Source organism: Trachemys scripta, chromosome 10 (genome assembly GCF_013100865.1).
Source record: "Trachemys scripta elegans isolate TJP31775 chromosome 10, CAS_Tse_1.0, whole genome shotgun sequence".
NCBI lineage: Eukaryota > Metazoa > Chordata > Testudines > Emydidae > Trachemys > Trachemys scripta.
Window position 1 is genome coordinate 16,182,953 of NC_048307.1, and position 27,561 is coordinate 16,210,513.

A 27,561-nucleotide genomic window follows, 5' to 3' on the forward strand; every position below is an offset into this window, starting at 1 on the left:
CCGGTCTTCCGACAGTGGCCAATGCCAGGTGCCCAGAGGGAATGAACAGAACAGGTAATCATCAAGTGATCCATCCCCTGTCACCCATTCCCACTTTCTGGTAAACAGGGGGGAGGCATAGCTCAGTGGTTTGAGTATTGGCCTGCTAAACCCAGGGTTGTGAGCTCAATTTTTGAGGGGGCCATTTAGGGATCTGTGGCAAAAATCTGTCTGGGGATTGGTCCTGCTTTGAGGTCCCTTCCAACCCTGACATTCTATGAGAGGCAAGGGACACACCATACCTGCTCATCCTGGCTAATAGCCATTGATGGACCTATCCTCCATGAACTTATCTAGTTCTTTTTTGAACCCTGTTATAGTCTTGGCCTTTTCAACATATTCTGCCCCTTTCTTTGTTACCTATCTGCATACTCTTTCTTTTTGTCAGGATCTAAAGGTCATCCATTCAAACTGATGTTCTTTATTGGTCCCATTGTGCACTCTTAATCATCTGGAAACCTCTTTGTCTTTTCCCATGGAAGATGGCTGAAAAGAACCATACATGGCTTTAAAATAGCAAAAGGATGATGAATTAATACATAGTTATTGCAACAGGCACATTTATTTATAAGCGAGTATCTACAAGCTTTCCAGGTTTCTCCAGTGCCTGCTTTCTTCTATCTGCTGCACTGAGGACTTTCTTCCTTGGGCCCAGCTGCATTTGTATGCTCAGTAGATCTTCATCAGAACATAGCATGAGGGCATCTAAATCAATCTTTTCTCTCATGAAGACAGGAATAAACTCATTCAGATTCTGTGATGCCAGAAATACCTCAAGAGGGGTGCTCTCAGCTTCATCGTCATCCCATCCAATTTCATCCTCATTCCAAGGGACATCAAAATCATTTTCAGTATCTAGCTCACTCTTGCTCTCAGCCCTTTCATGCCGAAAAAGCTCAGTTGGCATTTTAAAACTTATTTCTTCTTTTTCTGAGAACATCTCTTCAGCATTTATCCCTGCAGACAAATTCCGTCTAAACACAATATTGCCGAGACCTGGCCGTTTGAAAATGGACACATGCTCCTGCTCGCTATCATCTTCGGAAATATTTTTCCCTTTAAAGTCATTACATAATTCATCCTCATCTTTTTCACTGAATACATCCATCACGGTAGATCGCCCAGCCCTATCATCTTCTTGGCCATTCCTTTGTGCTTCCTGGTCACCTGTGTTTTCATCTTTCTTTTTTGCCTTCATCCTGAAGGTGTCCTTCAGATTTTTGGGGAAAGAGCCCAATGTATTTGGAGTAAAGAAATTGGACACCTTTGTCCTGGAGGCTGTCCCACTGGTAGAACTCATTGATCCAAACTTTTCTTTGTTAAAATTCCTGGTCATTTCGTGTTGGTGTTTCTCTTGGCGCTTTTCACATTCTTTGATTTGTTTCTCTGCATTCCTTGGGGCCTGGGCTTTGAGTTTGGCGACTCTTTTGGGATTCATTACATTCTGTTCGGTAGCAGCTTTGTCTAGGATTCTGACACATTCATGCTGGTCCCTGCTGGCAGCTGCATCCAGAGGAGTGCGCAGATCATTATCCAGGGCAAATATATTGGCACCGAAGTTAATCAAGAATGAGACACAGTGAATGTGACCGTTAGAAGCCGCATGATGGAGAGGTGTGTTCCCCCAGATGTCGCACTTGTCAGGGTCACCGCTGAAAAGCAAAATAGGAGTAAGGTGGGCATGTCAAAACACAGCTCAAACATAGCACTCAATGCAATGGGAATGAATGTGATCCAGGGCCAAATTCAGCCCTGCTGTAAGTGGATGCAGCTCTACTGAAGACAAGTGGGTGCAACTCCACTGTCTTTAATGGTGTTGCACCCGCTTAGTCCAGGGCTGAACGTGGCTGAATGTGTGGCCTGAGCTCTAATCCCAGCCCTGACACCAACTCCCTCTGTGGTACTGAGCAAACTCTTAGGGCTAGAATGTGATGTTGACTACAGGCCCACATAGGCATAAGAACCGTCCTTTGTACCCTGGCATGGGGTTCCCAGATCTTGACGGCAGATACTCCATGCTTGTTCACTAACCCCCTTGAGCAGAGGGGTGGGGAGTGGGTGAGGGCATGCTGCACCTGCCAACAAGCCAGCTAGTATGACTGAGGGGGTTTCATGCCTCATGTAGGCCAACAACAAATTACCATCCCCATCCCCAGCCAAGGAGAAGCTGTTCAGGAATGGTGTCTCAGATGGGCACCTCGGAGAGTTTTACCATTGACTTCAATGGGAGGAGAATCAGACCCTAGATTCAGTGAAATCCTAGCCCCATTGAAGTCAATGGCAAAATTCTCATTGAATTCAATGAAACCAGGATTTCACTCAAAATGTTTTTAAGAATGATTGATGAGCCTTTCCTTTTGAATGTAAAATGCAGGCACAATGGGTGGAGACTACAGTATTCGACTGCCGCAATAAATACTTACAGGGTCCATGGAAGCAACTTTTATGATAGTTAATAGGTAAATTATTAGGAGCAAAGCCCTGATGCTACACATTTGTCTTCACTGCAATTAAATATAGTTCAGAGAGAAGCTATCATTTTTCTTCAACTCCTTTGTTCTTCTTAAACTGTTTTTGCCCCTGGGTTTTTAAAAGCAGAAACTCATTTGAAAATAAAATTGTCATATCCATTCCTTTTAATTTAAAGCCAATGAGAAGTATAGTTTCTCTCTCCCTCTTGCATTAATTTCACACAAACCTGATGTCTTTAGATTAGAATAAACGGGAATCTTTTCTCTCATATTGGGCAGACTTAAATGATATTATCAGTGGCTCAAAAGATAACTCAATTTTGTGCATCCTTTTACCAGTGTGGTCACACTTTTTCACAGATTTTAAAGTTCAGAGCCTAGTTCACCTAATGTGAATGAAAGCGATTGTATCATCACAAAATCTCCAGCAGGCATCAATCTCTGGCATCAAATGTCACTGGAAGAGACGCTTTAAATGAGTCACCATTAATTCTACGTTATTTATTCAGCCCCCATTACCATGGAATCTGAGCACCTCACAACTTCTAGTGTATCCTCACAACCCTGTGATGTAGGACAGTGCTACCACCCTCATTTTACAGCGGGGGGAACTGGAGCAAAGGGAGACTAAATGACTTGCCCATTGTCCCAAGGGAAGCATGAGGTGAAGTAGGGAATTAAACCCAGTAAGACTAGCATCCTTACTAGGCCATCCTTTCTCTCATTGTGATGTGTATTAAAAAGGTGGTTGCCTATGTCCATAATTTTAGCCGTCAATCATTTGTAATTATTTCCCCTTCTGATGCCTTCCATCCTAGCATCTCAAAGCACTTCGCAAAGTAGGTGCTGATTCTAACTCAGCTCAACAGGACAATGGATAAAATTAGGCACGTGTTTATGGGTTTGCCCTCTTCGTGCTCTCTTGCACTCCTAGGCACTAGGAAGCAGCGGGCCTGATAACTCAAAGGAAGCTGATTCTCCCAGTCACTGGGGTTGCAAATAGAGGGAAAGCTTTCTTGCTTTCTCCTCCACTTGTGCAGTATACAAAAGCCAGGCACAATCTGGCCCTTCATGACTGTGAGGGCAAAGTGCAATTTAGATAACAATGGCTCATTATTACTGCAGTTTTGTTTTACATTAGTATGAATACCTTCCAAGCTTCAGAGCCTGAAAATCTGCAACCATTCTGAGGAAAAACTTCCACTGTATGTGAGTGTCTCTGTCAGGAAACTGTAGAAAGCTGCTCTGCTTCGAGGATAAGAGGATTTTATTAAAAATAATAGCTACCAAGAAAATGTCATCTGACTGGAGCCTCATTTGAAAACCTTCCAAAATTCAGCATCTCCCAGAGACCCAAACGGACCTTTTTCAGACTTTAACAGTGTCTCTGTGAGTCACCCTGGACTACCTACAAAGTCAGGGAATCTCAGGTTAAAATGGATGATGAGTTCCTGAAAGCTGTAACTACTGTTTGAGGCTCTCAATGGCAACAGCATCCCGAAGATGTCCTGTCTCAAGCTGATTTGAATTAAAAAGCTATCAGATTAAAAATGAAGAGAGAAAACAGTCTTGTGGAAGTTTGGATGCTCCGTGACACATGCCCTAATTTACATATCATACATGGGACATTGGAACCTAGGAAAATATAATCTTATCTTCTTTTTCTCTGTTAGTTGCTCCTTCTCTTCTATCTTCTAAACATTATGGGTCAAAAATTCAGCTGCTGTAAACTGATGTAGCTCTGCTGACTTCAGTAACTTCAATAGAGGTTTGTCAATATACAGCAGCTCAGGATCTACTTTTGCTTCTCTTAAGGTTATAGCAGTAACCACACCGTTTATAGGCCTCCTTTATGGGTAATAAAGTATTACTACTGCCACACCTAAGATCAATGAGCAAAGAGGAACCTCTAGCTGTTACGCTTTACCATGCACAGAACCTATTTGCATTCTATAGTTTACATTCTGTCTTTAAGAAAAAGACAAAACATGTCTAAACAACCATTAATTTTTCATTGGTGTTTGGATCTTCCCTCTGGTTTATTGTACCCCATATGAAAGAACCAATTGATTTAATTTCCCTCTCATACTAGAAAGAACATTTGTTTCTATGGGACCCAGCACAGGAAAAAAAAGTATCCTCTGGTGAATCTTATTGCAGGATCAAAGCCTAAAAGAGTCAGAGGAGACAGAATACAGTGGATAATCTAGAGGAGGGAGTGACTTTTTATGTTATTTTTTGCTATTTGTACATTTAGTAATTAGAATTAGAAATATTGCTGCTACCAAGTACCAAAGTAGAGAGAGCTCCTGGAGGTATACTCTATATTTAATTCCTTTTCAGTCTGCAAGAAGCCTAACTAAAACTCCAACAACAGCTTTGAATGCTATTCAGGCATTACGACTGTTTCTAATACCACGAACAGCAGAGAAATCATAATTTTGTGTTCAGTTCTCTCTAACACACAATTCTGGTTTCCTTCTGAAAATCACCGTGAGGTTGTTAGGTATTTACATTTACAAACTATCTGTTCTTTGGATACAAGTGGCATTAACATTTTGATAAAATGTAGTGTTTGCTGCTGTTGACTTATCAAGGAGGCATTTCTCTGCTGAGCCAGTTTCTAAGGAATATTAAAACAAAGGGCGTGACCCCCACCACTGAAGTCAATGGCCAATCTCCTGTTGTCTTGAAGTGTTAATTGTGGAAGCTGCTTCATGAAGGCAGCCCCCTGTAGCCCCATTGACTTCAATGGGGCTCAACAAGAATACAGGGGTCTATTCACCCAGAGCAGTTTACAGGATCAGGGCCTAAGGCAGCGTAACTGAAATGAAGAAGCTACTGAAACCAGGTATAAAACAAACTACAAATATTGGTTTAAATGTTAAGTCCCATTCCCACCACCACCATAACCCCAGCGTCACATCCAAGTCAATTAGAGAAGAAGGAATGATCTGTTTGCTCCACAATTTGCATTAATGGAAGGCAACAACTAGCTATAATTTTGTCTGGCAGGCTTTGGGAGACTAAGCACTGCTATGCTTACCCTCTCCTACATATGACTTCCACTGCCTCCAGGTACCCATGGTAAGCTGCCAGGAGGGTGGGTGTCATCCCGTCTTCATCTGAGGTATTGAGATCTTTTCTGGTGGCTTCTTTCAACAGATCCAGGTTGCCATCCGCAGCTGCTTTGTGATACCTGGTCGACATTTCCAATAGCTCCCAGGTCCCTGAGGCCGTGTCTCTCGCTGTGAATTACAGCTGAGATGCACAGCTGCACTGCCACTACCAGGATAGTTAATTAATAATTACAAGCCGAGACGTCAGCTTCAGCAGGATAGAAATGAGAAGGCAAAGTTCATCCCCATAGAACTTGTCCAGATCTCTGCATAGTTAATGCAGCAGCTGTACAAATAGGTGTCTTGGTTTTCCAGAAGGATGACTGTGCCATTTGCCATTAACTCCAGTATTCTACATCTGAAAAGCATCTGGGTTTCGTTCATCTACCATGTGTCCCTACTCCCCTTTTTATACATATGGGGTGAAATTCTGACTACGCTGAAGTTAAAGGAAACTTTGCCATTGACTTACATGGGGCCAGGCTTTCACCATTGCTGTTAAGACGAATCCCGATTTTGACAGGTGAAATACTGGAGGAAGAAGCATACCTTAGACTGGGCAGCATTTACCATTACCATTCTGAAGCAGAAGCTAAGGAGAACTAAAGGAAGATTGAGTAATAAAATGCCCCCTTTTCATCTATCCTGGTCATGATCAACACACCTGCCATTTGACATATTTTCTCCCCTTACTGTTCCCTATATTTAATTTGCACTTGACAGAACCCAAGTGCAATAATTAGGAACAAGTATTTGACACAGTGAGCCTTTTACTATTATTATGTTCCCAGGAAGAGTAGCGGTAGCAATTACAAACCTGGCATTTTAGATGAGTGAGGAGTGTAATTACTGACTGCAGTAAACACTCATTCATTTCCCACAATGCATACCACATAATCCAGTGAGGCCTCTACACGTTTTTTTTTTTTTTTCCAGATGCTGGTTAGGAGATCTTCAAGAGATGAACTTTTCATATGTTTTCCTATATGGAGAAAGAGAGTTGGACCAGACTGATCCTGTAAGGGCATGGTCCATCCTCTGGTGCCCCAGAAACCTCTCAGACTCTTCAGTAAGTGGCAATTTTGTGTGAATTTATTTATATCACTAGCACCCATACAGTCATGCAGCAAAGTATTTACAGTACTTCTTGCTCTTTCCCACAGGGCCAGGGAGGAACTGCGGTCTCCCTTTTTCAATATATTAGCACTTACTAGATTCAGCTAGCTAAGGTCCTCACTCCCTGCGTCTTCTTTTATACCTCTCGGCTGATGGCTAACTGATTGATCAACCCTCCGAGCCTGATCAGCTAATTAACTGTATATCCCCAATCAGCCTTCTCTGGGAGAACTAATTGGTGCCTAAAAATCAGAGTGCTGGGTCACTGTTAGCTCCCAGCACTCTGCCACGCACCTCCCTCCCTTGCTTGTTGAATGCTGAGGTTCCGTTTCCCTAGCACCTGCTCTTCTTTAGAGGAGGCACCAGGTACTTTTTTCCTGTGCTTGCCCCCAGGGTGGTTATCCTGCCTCTACCCACTGAACTCACACTTGGTGGGTGGGGGATGTGCCCGTAATTCTGTTTCAGATCACTGGTCTTCACACCAGGGGCAATTCAGGGATCTAGTTTCCTCCCCTTTGCCCTCATTCTTTTGGGGCAGGACAAATCCTAGTCCTTCATCATCTCATTTCCTGATGGCCCCTTATTCTCCTAATCCGACTAATGTATCTTGGGGTTCCTCCTCTCAAGGCCCTGGTAGTGAACATTCTGTGGACAGCCCATCCTCACTTTCAGGTTTCCTTTTCCTCTGATGCCTGCTCGACCAGTTCTTCCTTTTCTCCACTTTCTCCTCAGGAATGTTCATTCCCCTCTTTCACCCCCTGTTTTGTATCCTGTCATCTAGGGTTCTCCAACTCCCCTACTTCGAGCCCTTTTTCTATATTCTGTGTCAGCTCACTTCCCTTCTTTCATGGGCTCTGGATGCCTACTTTCTTTCTGAAGGGGGTCCAGTCCATCCCTGACAGTACTGGATGGGGACACCTATCCACATCACCAACCCTTTTTCCATCTGACCTTTCCCTAGATCTCTAGGGGTATCTCAGCCATTGTCAGGGTAGTTAAGCACTGGAATAAATTGCCTAGGGAGGTTGTAGAATCTCCATCACTGGAGATTTGTAAGAGCAGGTTAGACAAACACTTGTCAGGGATGATCTAGATAATATTTAGCCCTGCCATGAGTGCAGGGGACTGGACTAGATGACCTCTTGAGGTCTCTTCCAGTTCTTTGATTCTATGATCCTATGCTTACTGGATCTTTCATAGATAAAAAGAGCCAGCAATATCCAGTGAAGAAAAAAAAATTGATCCGTCTCAAGAAATGTTGATGCCAAACATTAAAATTACATACTGTGGCATACATGGCATATGGCTTCATACAGCTATGGTTTGTCTTTTCCATATTTAGCTCAGAAGCAGGGGAAGCAGTGAACACAGCCACTGGCAAATGAAATAAATTTATGTAAAGTATCTGATGAGAAAACTATTGCTGGTGATTATGTTGTTTGCCCATGGAGATTGAGACAGGGGCTGCCCATGGAGATTGAGACAGGGGCTGCCCATGTGAGTGGAACTGTGTTCTGAGCTAGGGCTGGATGAACCTTGTAGTGCCCTGATCCAGGTATACAGTAAGTGCACGGTATGAGAGATGAGGCACTGTCTAGTTGGGCCTGAATTTTAAATTGTTAGCTGAATCCCTTCGTTGCCTTAAAACTAGGGAGTTGCAAAATAATATTTTCTATACGGCTCTCCAAAATTATTGGTTTCTATTATAAAGAGATGTAGTGGCTCCTATAGCATAAAAGACTGATCTCTGAGTAATCTCTCAAAATGAAAAGACCTACTTTTGTTCCAATGAAACAAGTTTTTTGTTGCAAATTTTAATTGGAGGCAAAGCAAAACCTACTTCAAAAAGAAAGAAACTACAGGACTTCACAAGCCTTATAGTTATTTATGTCACAAAAACAGGCAGCACAAAAAAATCAAACAAAAACTTCATTTAGCTCTAAAACCCTGGTGTTTGGTAGTCTTTATTTTTGTCGCCCTTCTAAAAACTTCAGTGTAATAAATGATTCAGTAACAAATGAGCTAATTTTTTCAGCCTGCATGGAGATTTTTCTTGTTAGAGGAGAGCTCAAAACTGTGAACGTTTTAAGGCTCCTGAACGATTAGAATGAAGCTTTTCTTTTTGTGCTGAAAGGAAGTTCCAAATCTTTCCACTTCAAATTGAAATGTCTTACCAGGCGCAATAGAAACTCTGCTGCTGTTGTACGTGTTGTTGTAAACTAATGGATTATTTAACTAGCAGTTTTCATCTGCGATTGGATTTCTCAACATCCATGATTATTGTTCTCCTATTTTCTTCCAAGGTCAGGATTTAAATAAAATATAGGCAGATAACCACGCTGTTCGGATTTTAAGACCACAGAACCATTTGTTAGTAATTTTGTTCAGAACAGTTCCAGACAGTTCAGAGCCCTGTTTTTCTTTATACCCCAGAGAAAGACAGAACTGTTGTGCCATCTGTTTTGCATGAGCTATTATCTAGCACACCATTTCCTGAATGCACCTTTTATGAATAGTAACTGCAGTATGATAAAACTATAGGAGGGGGAAGCAAGTGTGTCCCCTCTGCTTGTCTAATGAAATGCACTGCTGCTAATAGGCTCAGAGAGGAATGAATCCAATCACACTGGGTAATTGTGGCTACACGATTTGACGATGACAACAGCAGCTGATGACAACAGCAAGAGCTCAGTCGTCCAGTCCTTACACAAACAAAACTCCCACTGCAGTCCCAAATGAACTCTTAACGGTGCCTCAGTCGGTGCCTGGGTCAGTCTCCTCCCACCCCATCTCCCCTCTGGGCTCCCAGTGAGGGGTTTGAGAGCATAGAGCAGGAGAATGTGGACATGTGGACCAAGGCCCCCTCTTGCAATGATCTCCACTTCAGTGAAGTCAGTGGGACTCTATGCAGGCACAGGGGTCTGCTTGTGCACAGCTCATTGCAGGATTGTGGGAGCTGATGCCAACACTCATAAAGCCCCATCCATTTTCTACTCATCCATGCTCCTGATACTCACAAGAGCATATATAGGGGCTTTTGTAGAGCCAGAGGGAATGGAGGAGTGTGATCCCACTTAGATTTATCTTCCCTCCAACCAACAATATTTGTTCCTGCTGTTAGTACTTAGGAGCAGAGGACATGATCTGCTCTTTTGCTTTTTGCACTCCTGAATTTCAACCCCACTCAGCAGATTCATTTCCCCCCCGATAAGTTCAGTAGCGCAAACAGCACTGAATAGAAAGAGAACATTGCCCTTCTTGCCATCTGAAATTCTAGCCTCCTATTAATGTCTGACATAAACTGACATTCAAGGCTCACAGAAAACTGTGTCCATGCTCAGAGGAGCTGAGTTTTCCCGAATCGCTAATTCACTGCCTCAGTGAGTTCAGGTGGTAAGGGCCTTGGACAATGATATTTTTTCCAAAGTCAGAAAATCAAAGCGAAAAAGACAAAAGCTGAAGAGTGGGAGACGTGCCAGTCTTCCGCAATGGAAGTGATATTATTCATCAGATAATAATAGTGCTTAGATACTGCAGGGATGAACGCTATAGAAGATGGCAAATATTTATATAGTTTAATTCCTGAATTAATTATTTTTCCTACTGATCTCAGAACCTAATTATTCTTTCATGTTTCTACAATCCTAGTGGGTTAAATTTAATTTCCTGAGAAGAGGAATGGTGGTTGTTTTCTGTAGTTTAAGTAGCACATTTTAAATTCAGAAATATAATAGAGCAACTATTTATTATCTTACCACATTGTTGGTTAATCGCCTTCTAAAAACGCATAAGCTAAAAGACTGAGACAATGAGCTTCTGGTGCTGCAGGTCTCTCTAGGTTATATTTCTTTCCTTCTGTTCTTCTTATACATTGGTCCAACCCTGCCCTAAGCTAACATGAGCTTTCTATCCCATTTATAACCTGCTGCTAGATACCCAGAAGCCACCCAGATCCAATAAGATCCCTAGGTTGTGAAATGTAGCAGTAAAAGGAAGGCATGTCCCTCAGTTAAAGGATCAGGATCCAGGAGTGCTGCCAGCTTTTCTGCTGCCCTAGGTGGCGGAAGGTCCCACCCCAAAATGCCGCCCCCCCCACAGAGGCGGCGGAAGGTCCCGCCACCGAAATACCACCGCGGTCGCCGGCCCCCAAATTGTAGCGCTCTAGGCGACCGCCTAAGTCGCTTAATGGGTTGCGCCGGCCCTGTCAGAATCATCTCCACCACCTCTTCCTGTTGTTTTCTCCCAAAATACCAGCATCACCTTTGTCTTACCTAGATTGAGCTTCAACCTGCTTGCTTTCCTCCTAGCCCAGTCTCTCCATTGACTTCCAGGGACTTTGAGTTAGACCCTGGGGAATCAAGCAAATCTGTCTCACCTTTTGTGACTTACTGTTCTAGGGATCTCAAAAAAGTTTACTTCTTACCAAAAATGGGTCAAATGCTAGTCCCACCGATGTCAATAACACATTCCCATTTAGGAAGGAAGCAGGTGCCTGGGCCAGCCAATGGAAAGGGGCAGCAGTGCGTCCGTTGTTGGGGCGGCAGGTCCGGAGCGGCGGCAACTCGGCGGCGGGTCCTTCACTCGCTGTCTTGCTCCTCGGCAGCACTTCGGCGGCAGCTCGATCGGGTCCTTTTTTTTTTTTTTTTTTTGCTGCTTGGGGTGGCAAAAAAGCTGGATTGCTACTAAGATTAGCCTGTATCTGATCTAATCTATTTTAGGATTTTAGATTGTACCATTGCCATAATATGTAGTGGGTAATCTAGGTACCATATGATCTGCGTCGCCTTTCCGTGCTCCCTTGACATAGTGGTGTGTGACAGTGTTAACTCTGAATTTCCCATTATTTCATATAAACAATGATTACCTTAAAGGAACACTGTCAAATAATGTAGGTTCCCAAACTAGCTACAGTATCACCGTGTGCCGGTGCTATAGCAGCTTGGCTATGCACAACACTGGTGACAAGCAAACACACTGACAGCTGCCTGCCACCATTTATTATCCTAGTGCCCAACGCTTTGGTCCCCATCAGCATTTGGAATTACAGCTCTTTCTTCCTTTTCAAGCTGTTGTTCCTACCCATAATGCCCTATCAGAGGCTGAGGGAGTGCCATATGTGGCTGCAGGTTACAGGTCCTTAAGATCAGCTCTGAGTATGATTATATAAACTGCAGAAAGAAAGATACGTAGATGTCTAAAGATACGTGGACCTTGAACAAAACTACTGAACAATTCCCCCATCCACCAATTTAACATCCCACTCACTAATTACCATCTCTAATCTTAAAATTTTCTACAGTTCCTACAAAGAATCTCTCCATTTTCTGATCTCTGAGAAGTCCTGGTGAATTTGAGAACAGTAAAGCTGAAAGATAAAATAAATAACTCAGAGAGGCTTATAGAAAGAAGATGACAATCAATATTGGTCTAGTGGTCAGTGCGGGTAACTAGATAGCAGGACTCCCCTGGATCCTCTCTGGAGCTCTGCCATTGACTTGTGCCTCAATCCCTCCAGTAAAGTTAATGGCAAAAAACCCACTGACTTCAATGGGAACAGGATTAGCCTCCACATAGACTATTTAAGAGGAAGAATAGGGGTGTGATTAAGGTCCTAGTCCAGGAATCACAATAGCCAGGTTCAAGTACTAGTGCCCCCTGTTTGACCTTAGCCCCAATCATTCTGTAATGTAGATCCCAGTCTGTATAAATGGGGCTAATACTCCTTCCTTTCTCCCACCCTTCTTCTGTGCTCTCTATTTAGATTGTAAACTCTTCATGCCAGGGACTGTCTCTCACTCCATTCATACAGCACCTAGCACAAAGTGGGGAGGGCGAGATGCTACCATAAAGCAAGCACTAATTAATGAGTGGCTTTGGACAACTCACTTGATCTCTTTGTGTCTCACTTTTCTTTATCTACAGAATGGCATTTAACAAAGTATTTCTAGGCCTTTCCACCGTACAGATTAATACTGACTATAAACATTCCTCTACTTCCCTGAGGCTTGGGAGGATTCATTCACACTGGTAACAGTTATGGCAAACTAGATATTGGGCAAACTGTCCCTCCTGAAGAGAGCTACCCTGGCAATGAAGATTTCCCAAGCAGGGGCTACTGAGGATAGTTCCCAAGTGTGGGATGCCCTACAAACCCCCTGGCTGAGCACAAGGCTGTTTTAGTGGGCAGAAGAGCCCAGCAATGCCAAGTGTTCTCCTTGGTAAGGGGCAAAGGGCAAGGGGAGCTTAAGGCTGCAACACAAAGTGTTCATCTGTTTCTAGCTCATCAGCTATTTTGCCCCATCTTCCAGCAAAGGGAGAAAGGCAGTGGAAGAGCAGGGTGAAAGGAAAAGTGGAGATCAAAATAATGTTAAAAGTGAAGGGAAACAGCAAATTGTGCAAAGGGGCATAAAATCCCCTTGAAAGAGGAGCTTTGTCCCTAATCTGCCCCCTCCTCACTGATTGCAGCACAGAACAGGGCCAGGTGCAAACCATCAGCCTCAGAGTCAGCTGCTAGCAGGTGATGAGGAAAGCATCCCAGGTGTTTTCCAAGAGCTGCTCTTGTGCTGGGGCTGCAGCCCCTCCTATATAACCCCTGCATCTCCCTAGGAGGTGAGTTGTTCTGGGTGGTTTGTCTCTCAGCCATGAGATTGCCTCTATTGCAGCCAGGCTGGTCCTTTTGCAGCATGTGGTAAGGGGCGGGGGGGTTAGGGTTGTGTATGGGGAGGGTTCTGTTTGCTGTACTGGCTTCTGAGTATCTTCTTTCTTGTTTGCAGGCTGCTTCTTTTACTTGGTTGCCTTATAATGCCCTTGACAACTGGTGTTAATAGTTCCATGGCTCTAGACTTCCCAGGTAACCAGGGCATTCTCCTGAGCATGGTGGAGGTGGTGGACTTGTCTCTAGGCTGATCAGATAGTTTTAATGACCCTGGGGTGTGCTCAGAACTAATGACCCCTCTTTTCATTCAGAGGAGTGAAAGAAAGGCTTTATCATATTAACAGCTTGAATGTTAACTGTCTAGTGCTCTGTGTTGCAAGTTTCTGAGTGGCAGCTGTTAGTCTGTATAAGCAAAAACAATGAGTAGTCCTTGCATCTGATGAAGTGCTTTCTAGCCCCTGAAAGCTTATACCCAAATAAACTTGTTAGTCTCTAAGGTGCCACAAGGACTCCTTGTTTCTGTGTTGCAAGGAGTTGATATGACTAATTATGTATTTCCTTTTGTAGGGACAGTATCTTGTTACAATGACAAAATGTTGATTGGGTTACCCAGAGAGCTTGGAAGCAACTTCTGGCAGGTCCATGTAGCTGGTATGTATTGCTGCATGTCTAGCTGGATTTTTTTCAGGGCAACATCTAGCAGCATAGCTGACCTGTTTCTTCTTTCTAGATGCAAGAGGTGAAGAGATTGTAGACTGTGACTATGTGGTGGATCATGAGAGGCTGACTCTAACTGCTCTGTATGTGAACTGCACTAGACTAGAGGTAAAATTGTCCCTCTCCTTTAGAACACAGTCACTTGATACAGGCTCTGAAGTTAGCTTGAGGTTGATGGTTACTCCTGAAAACCAGACCACGTGGTGCAATCCTTGGACTATGCATGGCATGAAACATTTCCACTTTAAGGCGAAACCTTTAAAATAGCCAGTGAAAGACTTCCACAGGCCAACTTCTCTGTTGCATACCACTGTCCAAGTATTAGTACAGATATAGAGTCTTGTGTGTGATGACTTGAGACCTAATCAAAGGTGTCAGACAACCCAAATGGCTTACCTGATTAAACATTAATACTGCTGTGGTTGCCTACTTATAATTAACCTTGTACCTTCTATAGACAAAGTTTCACTCAATTGACAGTGGATGTAAAGTTTGGACATATACCATATGTGAAGATCTAATTGCTGATCTGAGGCAACATCTAGCAATATAAAAATATGCTACTGTATCTTACTCTGACCAATGTGTTCTCATGCTATAGCAACAGACACACCAGCTGAGAATAAAGCTGCTGCTGCTTAACAAGACAGTTGCAAGGGACAAGAATGTAACCTACAGTATTGGTTGTGATGCTCTTCAAGCAGATGAAGTCGTCCCTACTACTTTTACAGGAGCTACAAACTGTACTAAAGACTTCATGGCAGTAAGTGGAGCAGTCTGACAAGCCCTTAGAAATCTAACTGCTCTTACCTGTAGAGATAAGTTTGATAATAACTCAATGGCTTCTCAAATCAAGCCTTAAAGATGATATGCCTGTAGATTCTCTTCTGTAGGTAATAAGTGTGAGGAAAGAAGACAGGTGGTGGGTGGATTTCCCCTTTCTGGTCTCTGAGGAGACTCAGATTAGTAACTGGAGTTGTATGTCTGCAAAACCTTGTTGGTTACCTTTGACTGACTCTTTTGTATATGTTACAGTTACACTGGATATGCTTGACACAGCCTATGTGGACATCTTCACTGGCTACTGATTAGAAGCTAGGAACATAAGTACACTAGCCCTACAAGGGAAAGTTGCATTGATGCCATTTTCCTCTGTTCTCTGACATGCAGTGGCTAGAGGCCAGATACAGCCCACTTGCATTGAGAATAATACAATACACCAAGCTTCCATTACTGTAATTGATTGGAGGTTCCTAGTCTCTATTGCCATATACTGTTTCTTTACCTGTTAGAACTTTGTGCCTTGCACTCAGCTGCTGTCCTATTCTCTTTCAGGTTGTATTTCCAAGACTCATTCCAAGCTTTGCTGATGAACATATGGTATGACCTTTCTATCAAAATGGGGGTTGGTGTCCAAAATAGCATGCCACTAAACCTAATGTTTTGCCTGCAGAAACTACTTCTGTTACTTGCCAAAGTAGTTTGACCAGAGTCTCGACCAAGTATATTCCTAGGGTTGGATAGCAAAGCTGCAACTGATAAAGCCTTAACCAGTATGGATAGACTTTTTTAGATTTTTTTTTTTTGCTTAAATTAAAGCAATCTTAGGCCTTAAACCAAGTTATAATTTTTAGATTTTTAATCTATTAAAATCACTGAAGGAAGAATAGAAGTTTGGAATTCTAAAGAAACTCAAACAACTGAGTTGGTGGCAGTCACTGCCTAAGCACCTGGAACCAAAATTCCAAAGTGCCAAACGAGCTATGTGCCTGCTCCTGTTTATTTATGTCAGTTTAATGACTAGCTCATTCACAGTTAAGATCACTGGGACATAGGATTTCCTGTTTATTGTCTCCTCTTCTCCCCCTTCCCCCTTTGCAATCTGAGGCATGAGAAGATGAGTCCTGCTAGTTCAAAAAAAGTTTCTGGTTGTCATTTAACAATCCATTCAGGTCACTAAAGATCCTGATTCTGTGTCTTAATAGCCACTAACTTGAAATACAAACTATTTTCATAAACTTTTTTTGTGTATCCAGAATGTTCAAGGTAGCTTAACTAATAAAACACCTTTGAATGGAAACTGGAATTCAATTAACTTGACAAATCTTGACTAATCACCTAGCAAACTCATCATTCAGCATTATCTACTAACAAACACAGTAAACTATAAATCAAAGCTATGTAATTACTTAAATGTGTATAGTTATCCTTCTGGATACCAAAAATTACTACATGTAGCATAAAGGCTGCCACAGTGCAAATCAGTACCATGTAATGATTATACTACTGAGAATATTTATTTTAAATCTTGTTTGGCATTTATTTTCATAATTGACTTTAATCAAGGTCTCCTACTAGATTCTAACTAGGCTTAAAAACTAGTGACTTCAATCTAAATCAATCCACCCTAGTCTCAGAAGTCTTAAGGATAAGAACAATGACCATACTGCTTGCTAAGACCTTGTCTGACTAACCAGAAGTCTCAAATTGCAGACTACAGAATCTCAGATGGCCTGGATACTGTCCATAGATGATGGAACAAGAACACACCGGCTAAGCCTTTGGCAAGCCATGCAGCAAGGATACACATTCCTAGCTGACAGCAACAACCTAATCTTCCAGGTTTCTTTTGGTGCTACTGGAGTCACCACCTACAAGGTAGGAGCTTTAGAGGAGAACTAGGAAGCTACCAAAAAGGCACAACCTTTCCTATGCAGAGAAGTGGGTTTGTATAATGCCTGTAAATTAATAAATGTCCTAATGACCTAAGCATCTTAACAATGACCCATGGTAATATTAAGTAGCTTGTCCTTATGACAAGAGAGGCCAGTAGTGAAATCTCTACTGCTGACTCACAACAGCTGTAGCTTGACTTCTGGCTATGACACCATGTGGTGCATGATTCCTTAGAATGGAGCTTGTTCACCCTTTCCAAGAACTCCCCTGCATAGGAGTAACAAACCGCCAGAGTGTTACTCCAGTGGCTACTTCTGCCCAACCCCCAACAGCAATTTAAATGGCCAATGTGCCCTGCAAGACTTCTCATAACATCTGAAGTCTCTCCAGAACTGCAGCCTAGCTTACTGAATCCTAATAGACTTCTTTTTTTTAATGCTGACACTGGAAACCTCACTATGAATAACCTGATGTTCTCAACCATGTCTGTCCTCTGCAGCAAGACAACCAGATGCTGTATACTGTGGCACTCAAGCTTTCATATGGGCCTCCTGACCAGCGACTAACTGTAGAATCAAGAATGATCTGTGCACCAGGTAAAGCTTCCTCTCTTCACCAAGGAAGCTGGCCCCTCTGCTGACCTAGAGGGACTTCTATCTTAAAACTTCTATAGAAACTAACAGAGCTATTATTGCAGGTCCAGCAACCTGTAACTCAACACACATGACTGTTGCCATCCCAGCTTTCCCAGGGATCCTCTCAGCTGTGAGTATAGAAAACCGAAACATTCCCATGAATGAACTCCAAGCAAATGGAATTGCTCTGGACACACAAAGGGGAGTGAAACTGCACATCAACAGAAGAATCCTGAAGTCCAGAGTAAGATCACTACAGACTAGTAGCATCTCCTTTAGGAAAGGTCACAAATGGCTTGTGGGTTTTTTGGTTTTTTTCTTTTTGAAAGATGGAGTAGAGAAGGACTTAGTTACAAAAACCAGATTGAGACCTCTGGAGTCAATACCAAGGCACTGACTAGATGGTCAGTCCTTCTCGCATCACCACTTGGCAACTGTCTGAACCTCCCTCAGACTCAACCCCCACACACAGATCACCTCAATCTTCCTAAGCATAACTTCTAATACAGCTAAAACGGTCTCCTTTCTGACACCCACACAAGCCCCATCTCTACCAGCCCTCCCCAGATACAGCTGCTAAAAATCTCCCTTGCTGACCATTCTAGCAATGTCTCCTGTCAGACTACCCCTTGCTACCTCATCAAATTCAGGCTGCTTGTTCTAGCATCAATAGTTCTGATCCTTCTCTTGTCTTATGCCAGTAGCTCAACCTCTGTGCTCACCTGGAGAGGCTTCATGTCTGCTACATGCTAATCATGAAGCACCCTCCTGAAATTTTCCATAAGGATAGAGATTATCCCTAATGGATAAGATGAGAGGCAAGGACAAGAGGAAGCTGGTCTACTATCCTTAGATATGAAGGGGAGGGAATACCATTCTGTGTTCTGCTGATCTTGTCAGTTTTGGGTCAGGAATGGTTGTGTGGACAGAATATAGCATGCTGCAATCTGATGCCCCCTAAGTAAGAGTTCAAGCTGAAAGAAAATGGACCACATGCTGATTCTGCAGGGTCAAAAGTGCACTTGTATGGCTCACTTTGAACTTCAATCTAGGTCTAACATGCATAGCTCCATGAACAGACACTTTGGATCTAGTCTTACTGATTTAAACTCTCCAAATCCCTACTACTTGATCCAGGAGATGTATTAAATGGTTGAGAAGTATCTTTCTGAAACACTAATATTGCTGGCTAGATTAGTCCATTTGAAATGACCCTCAGATTCAGAGGCAAAGTGTTAACTTTGCTGCAAACACAACTACTCGAATATGAAATGTCATGGCCTCCTTCTCTTCCAGCTGTATGAGGAGAGCTGCTTAGGACTTCAGTCATACATGGCATCTCTAAGGCTAACTTTCAACTTCCATGGAGAAATGCTGTCAATGGTGACTTATCCAGAGTGTCCCTGTGATCAACATGCACCAATAGGTAAGACAGTCCATTCTTCCTGGGAACTCTTCCTGTCGCAGTGCAGTTTTAGCTGTCCCTGAAGTACTGATCTACAGAATGACAGTGTTGCAAGTCAGTGGCTCCCTGAGATGAATTTCCTTAATGCAGGAGACAGAGTAATGTGCTGTGGGGTTATTCAATGAATCTGGGGCTTCCATCTTTGATAGGAACATAATAGTTGAGCTCTACCTATGGCTAAAAGTGCAGATATGTCTGGTGCAAACTCCTAGTAACTGGCAGGCAAAATGTCCTATGTAGGGACTCTGCACCTTTGTCTTGGAGCCCATTTAGTTGAGGTCATGTTCCCTGGGTCTATATAGATGCCCTTTCTTTGCTGGTAAGGACAGTTTCTTCAGTTGCTATTTGGGTGATCTGGACATGACCCACTGCTTGGTGATCACCTAGCTCCCCTGACTGTCCACATAGTAATGACAACTCCTTTTCATGGGGATGGCAGAAGGCACAACAGATCACAACTCCATCTCTGAGGATTCTCTTCTCCCCCCCCCCCCATGCTGCTGACTCTCTCAACTATAGAGGGCTTTGTTCTGCCCTGCTCATCTTCTCCCCCTCCCTCCCCCCCCTTATACTCCCTTAAGAATTGGCTCTGGTGCTGAGACACCCAGCCCTTGCTTACCTGCCCTAAGGGGTAGGTAATAGACTAGAAGCATACACCAGGTTCCCCTGTCTGAGCTGATTAGTGCAGGCTAATGGGTGGACTCCAGCCCACCCGCCAATCTGATTCTTCCTCAGTGAGCCATAGAGCACTGCTTTGTGAGCAGTTCTGGGTCATTGAGCTTCCTGACATGAGCTGTTGCAGGATCCTTGCCCTCCAGATCATGCTATCCAAAATGGAGACCAGGAATAATCCAGTTAGGTGCAGAACAACTTAGGGTAGTCAGGGCCCCTGTACACACAGCTCAGCTAAAAGACTCTACTTCCTCACTGAACTGAGGCAGGGACTGCACAGCACCATGTAGCGGAGTCCCCCTACAGCAACCCATGCCCACCTCCTTGAATGTTTCAGCTGCTGTGTGCACTCAGGATGGCTACATGGACTTTGAAGTACTCAGTGACAGGACAAAACCAGCCCTAGACTTGGATACCATCAGGCTAAGAGATCCTACATGCAAACCAGTCTTCAAGTCTCCCTCAAATGACATGGTTCGGTTTCATGTCCCACTGAACATGTGTGGAACAAGGCAGAGGGTAAGTGTCCAGGACAGTGACTGCTAAAGGAGCTCCAGTGGCAGGGCAGTCACTAACACTCCTGTATCCCCTGTAGTTTGAAGGTGAGAGGATAACTTATGAGAATGAAGTTCGTGCTTTGTGGGCAGATCTACCACCACGCAGGATTTCTAGGGACAGTGAATTCAGGTCAGTCCACAACTCTGCCAGTGAGAGCCAGTCACAACACTAAGCAAAGTGACTGTTCAGATTGCTGGCTAACCTTGTGTTGAGATGCTGAGTATTGTCTTTCAGGCTGACAGTAGTGTGCACCTACAAAAGTGGTGATGCATCCCTGAGCGCAAGGATAAGCAGTCTCCCTCCTCCAGTTTCTTCAATAAACCAGGGTCCTCTCTCCTTGATCCTGCTGATCTATCCAGGTAAAGCTTGCATCTAGCTGCAAATTATGGCCAGGGCAGAATGAAGTGACTCCCTCCACAGTCAAAGGAGCTCTTCAGTCCCTACTATCCAAAGAAGTAGACCTGGAGAGCAAAATGTATCTGGGGGTGGCATGAATCCTTCACAGCTGATCTGTGACCTAGACCTGGCAGACTAAATTTGTTGTGGGGTGTTTCTTTTATTTTTATATCTATTTATATATGAGAGCCTCTTGCTATGGGGGAATCCAGTGGGGATGCCAGGGAGAACAGTAAGCCTCCTAAAGCTATCTACTGTTAGAATCATAGAATATCAGAGTTGGAAGGGACCTCAAGAGGTCATCTAGTCCAACCCCCTGCTCAAAGCAGGACCAATTCCCAGCTAAATCATCCCAGCCAGGGCTTTGTCAAGCCGTGCCTTAAAAACCTCCAAGGAAGGAGACTCCACCACCTCACTAGGTAACCCATTCCAGTGCTTCACCACCCTCCTAGTGAAATAGTTTTTCCTGATATCCAACCTGGACCTCCCCCACTGCAACTTGAGACCATTGCTCCTTGTTCTGTCGTCTGCCACCACTGAGAACAGCCGAGCTCCATCCTCTTTGGAACCCCCCCTTCAGGTAGTTGAAGGCTGCTATCAAATCCCCCCCCCCCCCCATTCTTCTCTTCTGGAGACTAAACAATCCCAGTTCCCTCAGCCTCTCCTCATAAGTCATGTGCTCCAGACCCCTAATCATTTTTGTTGCCCTCCGCTGGACTCTTTCCAATTTTTCCACATCCTTCTTGTAGTGTGGGGCCCAAAACTGGACACAGTATTCCAGATGAGGCCTCACCAATGTCTAATAAAGGGCAACGATCACATCCCTCGATCTGCTGGCAATGCCCCTACTTATACAGCCCAAAATGCCATTAGCCTTCTTGGCAACAAGAGCACACTGACTCATATCCAGCTTCTCGTCCACTGTGACCCCTAGGTCCTTTTCTGCAGGACTGCTACCTAGCCATTCGGTCCCTAGTCTGTAGCAGTGCATGGGATTCTTCCGTCCTAAGTGCAGGACTCTGCACTTGTCCTTGTTGAACCTCATCAGGTTTTTTTTTCGGCCCAATCCTCTAATTTGTCTAGGTCCCTCTGTATCCGATCCCTACCCTCTAGTGTATCTACCACGCCTCCTAGTTTAGTGTCATCTGCAAACTTGCTGAGAGTGCAGTCCACACCATCCTCCAGATCATTAATAAAGATATTAAACAAAACCGGCTCCAGGACCGACCCTTGGGGCACTCCGCTTGAAACCAGCTGCCAACTAGACATGGAGCCATTGATCACTACCCGTTGAGTCCGACAATCTAGCCAGCTTTCTATCCACCTTACAGTCCATTCATCCAGCCCATACTTCTTTAACTTGGCAGCAAGAATACTGTGGGAGACCGTATCAAAAGCCTTGCTAAAGTCAAGGAATAACACATCCACTGCTTTCCCCTCATCCACAGAGCCAGTTATCTCATCATAGAAGGCAATTAGGTTAGTCAGGCACGACTTCCCCTTCATGAATCCATGCTGACTGTTCCTGATCACTTTCCTCTCCTCTAAATGTTTCATAATTGATTCCTTGAGGACCTGCTCCATGATTTTTTCCAGGGACTGAGGTGAGGCTGACTGGCCTGTAGTTCTCCAGATCCTCCGTCTTCCCTTTTTTAAAGATGGACACTACATTAGCCTTTTTCCAGTCATCTGGGACCTCCCCCAATCACCATGAGTTTTCAAAAATAATGGCTAATGGCTCTGCAATCTCACCCGCCAACTCCTTTAGCACCCTCAGATGCAGTGCATCCGGCCCCATGGACTTGTGCACGTCCAGTTTTTCTAAATAGTCCCGAACCACTTCTTTCTCCACAGAGGGCTGGTCACCTTCTCCCCATACTGTACTGCCCAGTGCAGCAGTCTGGGAGCTGACCTTGTTCGTGAAGACAGAGGCAAAAAAATCATTGAGTACATTAGCTTTTACCACATCCTCGGTCACTAGGTTGCCTCCCTCATTCAGTAAGGGGCCCACACTTTCCTTGATTTTCTTCTTGTTGCTAACATACCTGAAGAAACCCTTCTTGTTACTCTGAACATCTCTTGCTAACTGCAACTCCAAGTGTGATTTGGCCTTCCTGATTTCACTCCTGCACGCCTGAGCAATATTTTTATACTCCTCCCTGGTCAATTGTCCAATCTTCCACTTCTTGTAAGCTTCTTTTTTGCGTTTAAGATCAGCAAGGATTTCACTGATTAGCCAAGCTGGTAGCCTGCCATATTTACTATTCTTTCTACACATCGGGATGGTTTGTTCCTGCAACCTCAATAAGGATTCTTTAAAATACAGCCAGCTCTCCTGGACCCCTTTGCCCTTCATGTTATTCTCCCAGGGGATCCTGCCCATCTGTTCCCTGAGGGAGTCAAAGTCTGCTTTTTCTGAAGTCCAGGGTCTGTATTCTGCTGCTCTCCTTTCTTCCCTGTGTCAGGATCCTGAACTCTACCATCTCATGGTCACTGCCTCCCAGGTTCCCATCCACTTTTGCTTCCCCTACTAATCCTTCTCTGTTTGTGTAGCAGGTCAAGAAAAGCTTTGCCCCTAGTTGGTTCCTCCAGCACTTGCACCAGGAAATTGTCCCCTACACTATCCAAAAATTTCCTGGATTGCCTGTGCACCACTGTATTGCTCTCCCAGCAGATATCAGGGTGATTAAAGTCTCCCATGAGAACCAGGGCCTGCGATCTAGCAACTTCTGCTAGTTGCCAGAAGAGAGCCTCGTCCACCTCATCCCCCTGGTCTGGTGGTCTATAGCAGACTCCAACCACAACATCACCCTTGTTGCTCCCACTTCTCAACTTTATCCAGAGACTCTCAGGTTTTTCTGCAGTTTCATACCGGAGTTCTGAGCAGTCATACTCCTCTCTTACATACAATGCAACTCCCCCACCTTTTCTGCCCTGCCTGTCCTTCCTGAACAGTTTATATCCATCCATGACAGTACTCCAGTCATGTGAGTTATCCCACCAAGTCTCTGTTGTTCCAATCGCATCATAGTACCCTGACTGTGCCAGGACTTCCAGTTCTCCCTGCTTGTTTCCCAGGCTTCTTGCATTTGTGTATAGGCACTTAAGATAACTCATCGATCGTCCCTCTTTCTCAGCATGAGACAGGAGTCCTCCCCTCTTGCGCTCTCCTGCTTGTGCTTCCTCCCAGGATCCCATTTCCCCACTTACCTCAGGGCTTTGGTCTCCTTCCCCCGGTGAACCTAGTTTAAAGCCCTCCTCACTAGGTTAGCCAGCCTGCTGGCGAAGATGCTCTTCCCTCTCTTCGTTAGGTGGAGCCCATCTCTGCCTAGCACTCCTTCTTCTTGGAACACCATCCCATGGTCGAGGAATCCAAAGCCTTCTCTCCGACACCACCTGCGTAGCCATTCGTTGACTTCCACGATTCGACGGTCTCTACCCCGGCCTTTTCCTTGCACAGGGAGGATGGACGAGAACACCACTTGCGCCTCAAACTCCTTTATCCTTCTTCCCAGAGCCACGTAGTCTGCAGTGATCCGCTCAAGGTCCTTCTTGGCATCATTGGTGCCCACGTGGAGAAGCAGGAAGGGGTAGTGATCTGAGGGCTTGATGAGTCTCGGCAGTCTCTCCGTCACATCGTGTATCCTAGCTCCTGGCAAGCAGCAGACCTCTCGGTTTTCCCGGTCGGGGCAGCAGATAGATGACTCAGTCCCCCTGAGGAGGGAGTCCCCGACCACCACCACCCTCCTCCTCCTCTTGGGAGTGGTGGTCATGGAACCCCCATCCCTAGGACAGGGCATCTTTTGCCTTCCAATCAGTCTCCTTCTGCTCCCTTCCCTCAGATGGGTCATCTAGTCCACTCTCCGCATTAGTACCTCTAGAGAGAACATGGAAACGATTGCTCACCTGTATTTCCATTGCTGGTGCATGGATGCTTCTCTTTCTCCTTCTCGAGGTCACATGCTGCCAAACCTCCTCACAATCCTTCTGTCCCTGCTGCGCCTGCTCTGAATCTTCAGAACATTGTGGCCGTAGAAGCATCTCCTGATGTCTGTCAAGGAAATGTTCTTGGCATCTGAAGAAGTGAGGTTCTTACCCACAAAAGCTTATGCTCCCAAGACTTCTGTTAGTCTTAAAGGTGCCACAGGACCCTCTGCTTTTTTTTTTTTTTTTACAGATTCAGACTAACACAGCTACCCCTCTGATACCTGTTTTCCCTTTGTAAGGAGTTCAACTAAAGCACCCACTAGATGTGTCCTTCTATGCACATACAGTATCCAACTTCTTACATAGTTGGCTTATTCCTGTCTCTAGATCAAGATTCCTGCAAGAATTACTACCTCTTGTGTACTGGGATGCCTAACTCTACCATACTTGGTTTTTCAGATGACTCCTACTTGCAGCCCTACAGTGATGACCAGTACCCCATTGTGAAATATCTACAGCAACCAATCTTCTTGGAAGTGCAAGTTCTGAACCGCAATGACCCCAACATCAAACTGGTATTGGATGACTGTTGGGCAACAACATCACAAGATCCAAGCTCTCTGCCCCAGTGGAACATTGTTGTGGATGGGTGGGTATAATGCAACTGCTGCAGGAACATGAGCAGGCCAGCCTCACCATCGTGTTTCTCTGAAATACAATGCAAAAGCTTGTTGGAGCTGTGAGAGCAATGTGACTTGTACTGTGAGGCTCCTCACATGGATGTAGGAGCAAAGGGTTGCTGTCTGGTTAAGATCTGATCTCACAAGCATAGGTCATTGTAGCATTAGGTCAAGCTAGTCCTTTAGACACTTCAGTGCACATGCTCAAGTGCAAATTCCAACTGTAACTCAAATAATAGTTCACAACTGAGTGAATCAAACCTTCAATGAATTGCTGTCCTAATGCAGGCCTGCAGGCCTCTTGGAAACAGTATTGAGGGTCTCTTGTGGGCAATGGACTAAATATTGAACTTTAATGTTAATGAAGCAAACATTCCAAGCCTCTCCTCTCATTTTTAACTCTCTTCTATCTAAGAAACTGCCTTCCTCTCCTCCCCTCCCCCATGACTTTCAACATGTCTCTCCTGTAGGTGTGACTATGAACTGGACAACTACAGAACTGTATTTCATCCAGTGAGCCTTGCAGTCAGCTATCCCAACTATCGCCAGAGATTTGAAGTGAAAACCTTTGCCTTTGTCTCAGATGGCAAGGCTCTCACTAGCCTAGTAAGTGCAGTCCCTCTTGTAGTAGCTAAATGCTAGGGGCTTCCTATGCACCAAATGTCTCTCCCTTATCTTTCCTCTAGGTGTACTTCCACTGCAGTGCTCTACTCTGTGACAGACTTCATCTGGATTCCCCTCTGTGTTCACCAAGATGTCCTCAGTCAGCCAGAAACAAACGAGGTAGGATCTAATCACTGTTGGCAACTAGAATATCACAGTAAACATGCTGTCATACCACAGCAGAATCATAAAATGTAGGTGTGGAAGGGAACTTGCTAGGCCTTCTAGGCCAGTCTCCTTAGTCCTGGTTCAGTGCAGTACTATCTAATCTACCTCGGACTCTTGAACTACCACCAGTGGCAGATTCTGCAAACCAACTAGGTAACTTGTTCCAGTGCCTAACTACCCTTACAGTTAGGCAAGCTTGCCTAATGTCTAGTCTAAACATCCCTTGATGTGATTGAAGCCCCTGATTTAGTCCTCTTTTTAATTTATATTAAAAAAGTGACCCAGCCCTATTATCAGTGGGGAGGTCTAAAGTATGTAAAAGTAAGGTACCCCTCAGTTGTCTTTTCTGGACTAAACAACCCACTTTACAACCTTTGTAGGACATGGCTTTCTAGCCCTCAAATAATTTCTGTTCTCCTCTGGACAGAACTAGAATATAGCCAGTTAGCTTGCTAGGTTAGTGGATTTCCGACTTCAGTTACTCAGAATCATGTAGTGACTGAACTCTTGCAGATACTGTGGTGCAAGCAGAGAACTCTGGTGTAGCAAGCTTACCTGGTCCTGTTATCTTTGTAGCAGATGAATGGCCTTCAACCCAAGGTATGGAACAAATGCTCTTCTCCTTTACCTAGCTGATGCATGTTGTTGGTTGTTCAAATTTATTGCCTAATATGGTCACTAATTTGTGGTTCTACCTTTTCTCCCTACAGAAGAAAATCAACTGAGAGATGGGGCATGGACCACTGTAGCAGCAGCTACAGTGATCCTTGGTCTGATGGTCACTGCACTGGTATCTCTTTAAAAATCTGAAGAGGACAAAAGCTGTAATGGTAAAGTGAGACACTAAATGATGTGTGACAAAATAAACTGCTGATACACTAATTCATGGTTGACTCTCTTTATTTCAGAAGTGGCTCGTTTCAATACAAAACTAGAAGCTTGGTATTAACAGAAGCAAGTCAGACTTGGCTCCTCTCTAGTTCAGACAAAACAACGAGCAGGTCCCATGGTAAAAACTTTAACTAGCATAACTGCACTAGCCTGACAACTGTCCCAATCTTATTGCTTAATTGTCAAATACCTATCCTACTATACAGCTGCTCCTTACTGCTTAGTTAACGTAGTAGGGTAAAGGCACTTGTATTGTTGCCAGCCTTTCCTACAGGAAAAAGGAATCTAAAATGAGCCCAATCTCTCCTTGGTGCAATCTCAAAGAAAACTAACATACAGTGACTTGTGTCATAATTAAGGTGACAACCCAGGGACTTGGTCTTAAGCATAAGAGCTCCATGTTTCCTCTAATCCCATCCATAACTTCACTACTAGAAGTTAGTGCTAATGACCACATTAGCAGCAGCAGGGTAGACCTGCAAGAGTCTGAGTACTAGCCCTAAATTTTAGGAGATTGTGTTCTTTATCCCAACAGCATCATGTCTATCACTAGTGAAACTAACAGCTCATATTGCATAGTCCATTTGCTTTTAGTACCAGACACTAGCTTTTTATTAAAAAAAATCCTTCTAGTAAATGTTCTGTCTGTAAACCTTCTCTGCTACTCTTCTGGCTTACCCAAGCACTTGCATGGCTGAGGTCTAGAGCTACAC

At 44.2% G+C, this 27,561-nt stretch overlaps 2 protein-coding genes across 2 annotated transcripts; one reads left to right on the plus strand and one right to left on the minus strand.

The window, feature by feature from the left end:
• Window positions 1–385: 385 nt before the first annotated feature.
• On the minus strand, window positions 386–5,770 carry ANKS4B (ankyrin repeat and sterile alpha motif domain containing 4B). Its single transcript, XM_034784230.1, has 2 exons — window positions 5,557–5,770; window positions 386–1,691 (listed from the first exon to the last, which is right to left on the minus strand). Exons 1-2 carry the CDS (start codon window positions 5,718–5,720, stop codon window positions 605–607), a joined length of 1,251 nt encoding a protein of 416 aa, XP_034640121.1. The 5' UTR covers window positions 5,721–5,770; the 3' UTR covers window positions 386–604.
• A 7,762-nt stretch (window positions 5,771–13,532) lies between these two features.
• On the plus strand, window positions 13,533–26,776 carry ZP2 (zona pellucida glycoprotein 2). Its single transcript, XM_034783998.1, has 17 exons — window positions 13,533–13,595; window positions 13,968–14,051; window positions 14,131–14,225; window positions 14,719–14,880; window positions 15,453–15,497; window positions 16,611–16,775; window positions 17,293–17,389; window positions 17,491–17,672; window positions 18,725–18,854; window positions 19,903–20,084; window positions 20,161–20,252; window positions 20,358–20,482; window positions 24,906–25,095; window positions 25,597–25,732; window positions 25,813–25,909; window positions 26,471–26,557; window positions 26,668–26,776. The coding sequence occupies exons 1-17, from the start codon at window positions 13,547–13,549 to the stop codon at window positions 26,757–26,759; spliced, it is 2,010 nt and encodes a 669-aa protein (XP_034639889.1). The 5' UTR covers window positions 13,533–13,546; the 3' UTR covers window positions 26,760–26,776.
• The last annotated feature ends 785 nt before the right edge of the window (window positions 26,777–27,561 follow it).